The 9,663-nt window shown below is 34.0% G+C and overlaps 2 protein-coding genes across 3 annotated transcripts; both read right to left on the reverse strand.

Annotated features, from left to right (window-relative positions):
- Nucleotides 1-345: 345 nt before the first annotated feature.
- Nucleotides 346-3,056, reverse strand: LOC104088682 (large ribosomal subunit protein uL23-like). Of its 2 annotated transcripts, none has more exons than XM_009593404.4 (3): nt 2,944-3,056; nt 1,458-1,818; nt 346-585 (listed from the first exon to the last, which is right to left on the reverse strand). In XM_009593404.4, exons 1-3 carry the CDS (start codon nt 2,957-2,959, stop codon nt 501-503), a joined length of 462 nt encoding a protein of 153 aa, XP_009591699.1. In that variant the 5' UTR covers nt 2,960-3,056; the 3' UTR covers nt 346-500. The 2 variants fall into 2 exon arrangements, with proteins under 2 accessions (XP_009591699.1, XP_009591698.1); XM_009593403.4 differs by having other exon boundaries at nt 1,458-1,821; nt 2,944-3,037.
- Nucleotides 3,057-7,879: 4,823 nt separating this feature from the next.
- LOC138904472 (uncharacterized mitochondrial protein AtMg00810-like) lies at nt 7,880-8,881 on the reverse strand. The gene has a single exon (XM_070192970.1). The coding sequence runs from the start codon at nt 8,879-8,881 to the stop codon at nt 7,880-7,882; it is 1,002 nt and encodes a 333-aa protein (XP_070049071.1).
- Between the last annotated feature and the right edge of the window lie 782 nt (nt 8,882-9,663).

The following is a 9,663-nucleotide window of genomic DNA, read 5'->3' on the forward strand; positions in this document are numbered from 1 at the left end:
TGTATCTTCTTTCTTTTTTTCTAAAATCTAATTATCGTGGGCAAGATTGTAGGCTTGTAGCTTTATAAAGTTTCTTTTTGCAGCATCAAAGAGGCCATATTGAACGGAATTTAGTATGATTGCCTTGGATTTAAAAGAACTCAAACAAAAACCACCTATAGATAACATCACCTGTACTAAGGCTAAGGGTCAAGTTGGTAACTTTCCAGTTTCCTTACATCTACCCCTCCTGAAGCCCAGGTATCATATACACCCCCAAAATTAAAAAATCTTGAACCCTAGAAGAATTTTGGTCCTACATGAGGAACACATTGAGAGGGGACTTTAAGAAAAACACTTGAGAAATTAAAAGCACAAAATAAACCTAATTTTAATACAAGCTTAACAGTCTTACATGGAACAGTACATCACTGAAACTCAATTGTCAAAATTGAATAATATAGTACTTCAGTTCAATAGTTCCAAATTCTCATATAAAGAACTCAAAACATTTAATACATTTAGATGATTCCAATTTTGTTCGCCACATCCAAAGCATCATAGTCGGGTGTCAACCTCACATATGCCTTCTTCGTTCCATCAGGCCTGAACCAAGATATGACAAAGCCAGCAGCTTAGATAAGATACCAAGAAGTTGCATGAAACACTAAACATTGCGTAAATGGTGAACATTAAGAAACAACAAATTGATGTTTTGCCATAAGTGCAGTGGTAGGACTAAATTTACATCATCCAGAGCATATTATCTTCATACAATTAAAATAAGAATGTCTAAAATAGTGGTGCATCAGTAATACTGTCCAGAAGATCAAACTAAATTGTATTTTGCTCTTCTGTTTTTGGTGTTTTACATAGAAGATACTGTTTCTATCATAGGAACTCTAGGCTCTTGATAGGATTGCTTGTCTTTGTTGAGTGCTTGTAAAGATGATTTCAGTACAACCTATGTATTGTCCTTTAATACACACGTGTTACCATCTTTTTAAAAAAAATTAGTGGTGCATTACACAAGTACTTCAAGTAAGTCTCGAAAAAACTACTTCATATAAGTAGTGGCTCAACATAAAATAGAATAGACCTTCCTATATAAATAACATTAGGCTATACTAGCATAAAACAAGGAAATTATAACGCAATTGTGGAGATATGAAAATGTCAATGCAAACATATGACAACTAATACATATGTCGATCTTCTTGAGGAAGTTTTAGGCTTCTAGCAGATGCAGAATCATGAGACAAATTCCTTAACATCCAAATTACCACAGAATTAAACTTAACACATAACGCTCGGAAATTATTGGACAGGGCATCAATGCCCTTATCTGGAAAACATCAGTAATGTTGGATAAAAAAATGATGTGCAGCTATCTTCTCTGTTAAAGAAATCAAGAGAACAACTAAAAGTGCCTATTAACCAAGCCAAAACACAAATAGGAAAAATAAGTAAACTGTTACCTGATCAAGGTATTGACTTTCTTTGTCTGGATATCATACATTTTCTTCACCGCATCCTTAATCTTCTTTTTGTCAGCCTTGATGTCAACAATAAAAACAAGTGTATTATTGTCCTCGATCTTTTTCATCGCAGACTCGGTGGTGAGAGGATATTTAAGAATCCCGTACTGATCAAGTTTGTTCCTTCCAGGTGCACTAATCCGGGGATACTTGGGATTTCTATCCTTCTTCAATGTCTTGGGCCGATGAAATGTGACTTTTGTTCGTATCTTTGTTGATTTCTTCTTAAAGGTTGATCCTGATTTCACAGCCTTGGCAGCCTTGACGGCTTGGGCTTTGGGATCACCTTTCTTTGCCACATCTGCTGCATAAGGAATTTCAAATTCGGACTAAGTAACAAATCGAGGCATTTACTAGCAGGAATATATGGCACAGAAATTTCATTTGATATTTTCCTGTTATTGAGCATATCGACTTCGATTTCTGAATAACCCACAACACTTTGGTTTCTATTCAAACACTAGATTCCAGGTAAGAGATCAGTACTAGTAAAAGTAAGATATACAACAAACAGCTGATTTTCCAATCAAACCTACAATGTCAAACCATTACTCTTATCCCTCATGATTATCAATATAAGTACCAAACCATTAGCCTTTCCAGCTAGTTAAAAACTGGAACTACTAAGCTCTGAGCCTACGTCCCAAGAGAAGAAAATCTTTGTATCCAAACTCTCAAAGAAATCATGACTTGACGTTCACATCTGCCCAAACCTTGATTGGCAGAGTTTCTCGTATTTGTGTTGGTGGGAGCTACCAAGTTGTCGGTGAACGCACATGCTAGCTAGCCTAGACACCATCATTGTCTAAAAAGATCCTTAAATCCAGAGGCAGATCCAGGATTTATGCTTTATGGGTTCAACTTTTAAGGTTCTTAGCATTGAACATGTTGTATTTTTAACGATATGGGTTCATGTATACTACTTGTTGCAATTTTAGTGAATTTTACACAAAATTTCTGCTCCCTTCTAACGTAGTGGGTTCAGATGAACCCAGTAGCAGTACTATCCATTCGCCTCCGCTTAAATAAACACATATCAGAAATGCTGCAAGATTTCTAGCTGCAAGTATCTCCTCAATCCCTCATTCTCCAAACTCCTAATATAATCATCACAACTATTATTCCGTTAATTTCAATCAAATGAGGTACACTCCAAAACGAGCCTTCTAATCAACAAAAATGTTCACACTAATAAGTTAAGCTACATCACGCTTCACCTTAATGAATCTAACAACTAGAATATTCTGCCATTTAATAATTTAAAAAGCCTCATTAGAAATGCCCCGAGCTTCTGAGGCAAAAAGCGAATACTTTTCAAGCTTCCAACAACACAAGAAGCATCTTACTGAGCACATTCTAAAAATATATATCTAATTGGAGCTAAAATTAGAAATTAAATGAAAAAAATGCAGATTCAAACATGTACCTTTAGCTGGAGCCATGGGAGACAGTTCTAAAACACTACTGCAAACCTCAGAGTTGCTCCCGCTGTACCGCCTAGGGTTTTCTCATAGAAGACGATGATAAATTAATATATATTGGGGCCTTGACTGGCAGAGGCCCGGCTTATTCGGGCTGTTGCTGTGAGGCCCATAGATATGGGCTTTAGTGACTCAAACTGACTAAACAAAAGTAAGAGTAGAAATGACACCATGTAGCCACTTTTCAGGTCTGTATTTAGAAATTAACTAGTTTGTCCTGAATTTTTGTTTTTCAGTTCAAAATTTTAAAATAACAATATCCTGAATTATCCTAAAGTTAAGATTTTTAGTTTAAAAATTCAGGATAAATTAAGTACTGGCTAATCTCTAAATAGCATCCCTGAGAATGGCTATCTGTGCTCTTTTGGATAAGGGATCTTTACGCAAATAGACGATTGGATTTACTGTTTATTTTTTTAGCCGACATACAAGATTATACACTTATATAGGTTTATAAACATATTATATATGGATTATACATATATTATACCCTTATCGTTTATTTTTAGTCTAAGTGTTGAGTGAGTGGCTATTTGAGTCATTTCTTGTCGAAGCCCAATTTCAGCTGAAATGTGATGGTTCCTTTCATTCGAATTGAATGTTTGTTGAAAATTCAGGAGTTAATAACCTAAATAATGCAACATTTGAACCAAAATTCGTAAAACTAATGTAAACCTAATGAAATGATCTAAATTATATAAAGTTAATACAGTGTTTTAAAAGGCGTGGGCGTATGGCAAGGCGTTTTACATATGCCTCAGCGAGGTGTAAGCCCCGAGGCACGGGGCGTAAGCCCCATAGGTATTTAATTTTTAATATTTTATAAAATAATATAATTACAGTAAATATTTATAAACATGTAAAATTACACAAAATTAAAGAAAACATATATATATATATATATATATATATATATATATATATAGAGAGAGAGAGAGAGAGAGAGAGAGAGAGAGATGTGCTCCATCCCCACAAAAAACTAATCAAAACAACATATTATACGCTACTTACAAGCACAAGTAACTTGAGTCTAAAAGAATAAAGTTCTCTACATGGAAGAACAAAAAGGATGACTAACCTCCAATTTAAACTTTGAACTTGCTGCTATGAAGAAGAATGGAATTCTCACTACTAGAAAACAGGCAAAACCCGTCCAAAGAATATTGACCGAAATCGGTCGGAAAAAAAAAAAAAAATCAAAATCGGTCGAAAAATAAGTAAATTGGTCGCAAAAGCCAAAGAAAATATTTCTCACAACGGAAATAGTGGTCCCACAACAAAGATATAAAATTTTTGACCGATTTCGGTCGGAAATTGGTCAATCTTTGACCAAGACCTGGTCATACTTACATATTATCTACCAAAATAATATTTAATTAATTTTTTCCAAATATACCAACCGAAATCGGTCGGTATATTTGAAATTATTTTTTAAATAAATTTTTCCAACCGAATTCGGTCGGAAATTTAATATTAAAATTTTTAAAATATTAATTTAATAAAAATACCGACCGAAGTCGGTCGGTTTTTGTCAATTTATATAAATAGCTTTTAAATAAATAATATTTAATACTTAATTGATGTGTGTGTGTGTGTGTGTGTGTGTGTGTGTCTGTTTATATTACTTTTATATGGACACTATATCCTATCTGTGTATGTATATATACATATATGTACATAATATTTAATTGATTTATGATCCTAAATTGTAATATTCAATATGTAATTAATTTTATAGTTATACACACACACACACACACACACACACACATATATATATATATATATATATATATATATATATATATATATATATATATATATATATATATATATATATATATGCACACACACACATAATCTTGAATGTTTTGTTCTCGATCACCTTATTAGTACTTTGTTCGGATGCTTCATCAGTGGATAAATTGGAAATTCAATTATATTCGATTAAATCTTACTATAACACATTTAAAAATAAAGTATATAATTCTATAAGATGTAGTGCTATATTAATATTTAAGTTTTAGCAACAACTTAATATAATTGGATACAACTTAATATAATTAGATACAACTTAATATTGGATATAATTTTATATTAAGCTGGATACAACTTAATATTGAATAATCAATTGATCCACTGATGAAGTATCCGAGCAAAGTACTAATAAGGTGATCGAGAATAAAACATTCAAGACTATGTCGATTGTACACATCTTGGAGCATCTAGTCACTCATTATACCGGAGCATCTAGTCACATAAACTCCAAGATTTATTTTCTTATTTAGTCACCGATCAAGCATTCGAGTATGAACAGTTGAGAATAAATCATCAACGCTAGTCATATGTATGTAAGTGTAAATTATCGAGTTTAATTGACATAATTGTTGGATACGTGTAAATATTAATTTAATGAAAATACCGACCGAAATCGGTCGGTTTTTGTCAATTTATATAAATAGTTTTTAATTTAATGAAAATAGCAACCGACTTCGGTCGCTCCCCGTTTGCAACCATTATTTTATCGACCAACTGTAAACGGTCGAAAATCAGTCGATTTTTATTGGATTCCGACCAATTTCGGTCGGTTTTTCTAGACGCTTTTTGGCAGTTTTTTAGTAGTGTCTCTTTGTATTTGTAAAAAAAAATTGAAACATTCATTGCTTTTGGGAGATATTAGCAGACTTGCAGACAAGATAAAGAATTGGGAAAGACCATGAATTAGGGCTTCAATCAATAAAAACAGTCTTGACTTTTAAATTTAATACATTTCAGTTACTTTTTAAAACTTTTGAATAATTACCAAGCTGACTTTTGAGAATTTGGGAATTATATGAAGGACTTATTCAGCAAATTTTGTTTTAATTTGAAAAAGTCTCTAGGGCCTACGCTTCACTAAAAAAATGCGCCTCAAACGTCCGGGCGTACGCCCCGAACGCCTAGTCGTACGCCTCTTGAGACTTTCGCCCCAAACCATCGCCTCGGGACATTTTTGGTGCGCCTCGCCCCAGGGCTCGCCATTGGTTAATAGTATAATACTTGTCAATTCTTTTTGTTAAAAATTTGTAAATGACGGAATTTTTCCTAAACGATATCAACGTATTGTTAAAATTGCTGTTGTTACTGAATTTTGGGCTTGAACTATGGTTGTTGAACCGTCTTATTTCCTATCCATGTGATATTTCTTATTATTATCTTTAAGAAATGTATCATCATTTGCTTCGTGGGCAAAATGGATATTACTTTTTAATGGCTTGAAATAAGGTGCACATTATATATATATATATATATATATATATATATATATATATATATATATATATATATATATATATATATATATATATATATACCGCTCATCTTTTTCCCCCACAAATGTTTTTTCTCTTTTAAGTTTTGAGAATCTCTTCTCTTTCCAAATTCCAAGTCTAGAAATTAATATATGTGGAGAGGTTTGTCCAGCTAGGTGTTTATGACTATTGAATATTGAAGTATTAAAATTGTTGGCTCATATGGGAATGTTCTGATCTTTTATGCTATGCATATAGGAAATATTAGGAATATTCTTCCTATCTTGAACAGTGAAGTATTAGATCAGTGTTGGTTCATATATAATTATATATAGTATTGTTTTGTAGTACTGATGCAGCAAATAATCATGGTCGGCTCTAAGGCTTTGGGTAGTGAGGCCATTGCCTTAGGCCCCAAATTTTGAAGACCCCAAATTTATTTTAAATTCTTATTATTATTGTTACTATTATATATTATATAATTTATATAAATAATTAGAATAAAAAAAATGTTACAGTATATTTTTTGTTACTTGATTGATGTTATTTTATACAATAAATTTATAAATAATGATAATTTTCTTTCCTCATTAATTAGTATATTTGACAAGAATCGGTTGCTCTAGTGGTGAGCACCCTCCACTTCCAACCAAGAGGTTGTGAGCTCGAGTCACCCCAAGAGCAAAGTGGGGAGTTCTTGGAGGGAGGAAACTGAGGGTCTATCGAAAATAGCATCTCTACTCCATGGTAGGGGTAAGGTCTGTGTATAAACTACTCTCCCCAAATCCCACTAGTGGGATTATACTGGGATTAAGGGCCTCCGAATATAATTTCGCCTTAGGCCCCGAGATCTGTTGAGCCGCCCCTGCAAATTGTTAACGATGTAAGATGCAAAGTAGACATTTGGACAATATTTGGTTGAGGTTAAAAGAAATATATTTTATGTTGAAATTGAAATAAAGAGTATTTAGATGTTAAAGTTGTATTTCGGATATGAATTATACTTCACAAGAAATTAATTTTATGAATTAAAACTATCATTTCAGTTGAAATGGTAGTTTCCTCTTACACCTTGTTAGTGATATGCGAAAGTTAATAAAGCATATATCAAAAGAAACACAAATATTTAATGTGGTTCAGTCAATTGACCTACTAAGAAATAACAAACATTTAATTTGATTGAGTCAATTGACTTACATACTGTAAGGAATTGATCTTGAGATAAAAGGCTGCTTGCTTTCATTCATTGAGGAATCCCTCACTATATACAAGTTATACATTCTGTAGCTTTGAATTGTATTAGCTATACAAGACTAGGAGATAAGATACAAAGAGATATGTATTTATCCTATCACAACTATAATATCTGATAAGATAAAACTGAATTCAAACCTATGTATTATCTATTACGGTATTCCTAACATCCCCCCGCAAGCACAGCTGTGGTGCAAGCACGGTAAGCTTGTTCCTTAGAAACTGAAACCGCCTGGTAGACAAACTTTTAGTTAGAATATCTGCAAGCTGATTTGTAGAGCTGATATATCGCACTTCCAAGTCTTTGGAGGCAACTTTTTACCGAACAAAATAAAAATCAAGCTCGATATGCTTTAGTGCGAGCATGAAAAATAGGATTAGCAGTGAGATAAGTTGCAGATAAATTGGCACACCAAAATTTTGGAGCAGCAGGAATAGTAATAGTTAATTCTCTAAGAAGATGTTGAATCCAAGTGATTTCAGTAGTTACAGCAGCTAGACTTCGATATTCAAATTCAGTGCTTGATCTAGCTACAGCATTTTGCTTCTTAGAGTACCAGGACACCGAATTATGACCAAGAAAAATGCAATAGTCATGAGTAGACCTCCTATCATCTGGACAACCTGCCCAATCTGCATCCGAGAACCCTGTGATAGCCAAAGAAGAGGAAGGCTGAATGTGTAACCCAAGCTCCATTATACCTTTAAGGTACCTTAGTAATCTTTTCAAGGCTAGAAAATGAGATTCTCTAGGATCATGCATAAATTGACATAGTTTGTTCACAGCATAAGAAACATCAGGCCTTGTAATAGTTATATATTGAAGAGCACCAGTGAGGCTTCTATACTTAGAAATATCAGAGAATGAGGGACTACCGTTTTGAGACAATTGAAGACCAGCCACCATACGAGTAGAAAATGGCTTAGCACCATCCATATTTGCACGAGTGAGCAAGTTACGAATATACTTGGTTTGAGATAAAACCAAGTTTGTAGACACCCGTGAGACTTTTATACCCAGAAAGTAATGAAGAGGCCCCAAATTTTTTAGTGCAAATGTAGAGGACAACTTCAAGATAAGATTAGCAATAAAGCTCTTAGAGCTGCCTGTTAGTATAAGATCATTAATATACACTAAAAGAATAGTGAGATTACTACCATGTATATGAATAAAAAGAGAAGAGTCAGATTTAGAAGTTGTAAATCCAAGTTCAAACAAGCTGGAACTAAGTCTCTCGAACCAAGCTCGCGGAGCTTGCTTAAGGCCATATAACGCCTTGTGAAGCCTGCAAACATGACGAGGGAATTTAGGATCCACAAAACCAGTAGGTTGGGTCATATATACCTCTTCATGAATTTCACCATGTAGGAATGCATTTTTGACATCCAATTAGCGAAGAGGCCATCCTTTTGATAGTGCCAAAGTGAGAACAACTCTAATGGTGGTAGGCTTTACCACAGGATTGAAAGTGTCATGATAATCTATGCCAACCTCTTGACTAAATCCCTTAGCTACAAGACGAGCCTTGTAATGTTCAATAGTCCCACTAGAATTACGTTTTAACTTATAAATTCACTTACACCCCACAAAATTCTTAGCACATGCGGAAGGTACCAAGGTCCAAGTACCATTTTGAATCAAGGGATTGTACTCCTCTTGTATAGCTTGCCTCCAATTAATATCTTTATTAGCTTGAAAAAAATAAGTTGGTTCACTAGGTAAGGTGCTAGGTGGTAAAGGATACTTGGTGACTGAATTAGCTTGAGGAGTTGAGGACTTAGACTTTAGTCTAGTGATCATGTGACGGAGAACATGGGAAGTTTTAGATCGAGACTTGTCAGTGAACTTTGATGAAGCAATTATGGATTTCAAAGATAAAGGAGGGAGGCTAACTGTAAGGCCAATGGATGGGAGGGAGTTGGGGCTAATGTTAGAATTAGGTTCTGTTGGTTGAGGTAAAGGAGGAGTTAGATAAGGGGGTTGAGTAGTACCATTTAGGTGTTGCTGAGAAATATTTTCATTAGGTATATGCAATGATAAAGTGGGTTCGGGTTGACTTGGAAGCGAGGATGAAGCACTTGATGAAGCAGCCTGCATACAAGGTGCAATAACAGTGAGAT

This window comes from Nicotiana tomentosiformis, chromosome 2, assembly GCF_000390325.3.
Source record: "Nicotiana tomentosiformis chromosome 2, ASM39032v3, whole genome shotgun sequence".
Classification (NCBI taxonomy): Eukaryota; Viridiplantae; Streptophyta; class Magnoliopsida; order Solanales; family Solanaceae; genus Nicotiana; species Nicotiana tomentosiformis.

What these genes read in the sequence shown, in the direction of transcription:
- LOC104088682 (XM_009593403.4), bottom strand. An exon ending in AAAGTCAATACCTTGATCAG is followed by an intron (nt 586 to 1,457) that starts GTAACAGTTTAC and finishes ATCTTGGTTCAG; the next exon opens with GCCTGATGGAACGAAGAAGG.
- LOC138904472 (XM_070192970.1), bottom strand. Translation starts at nt 8,881, where the DNA reads ATGACCCAACCTACTGGTTTTGTGGATCCTAAATTCCCTCGTCATGTT.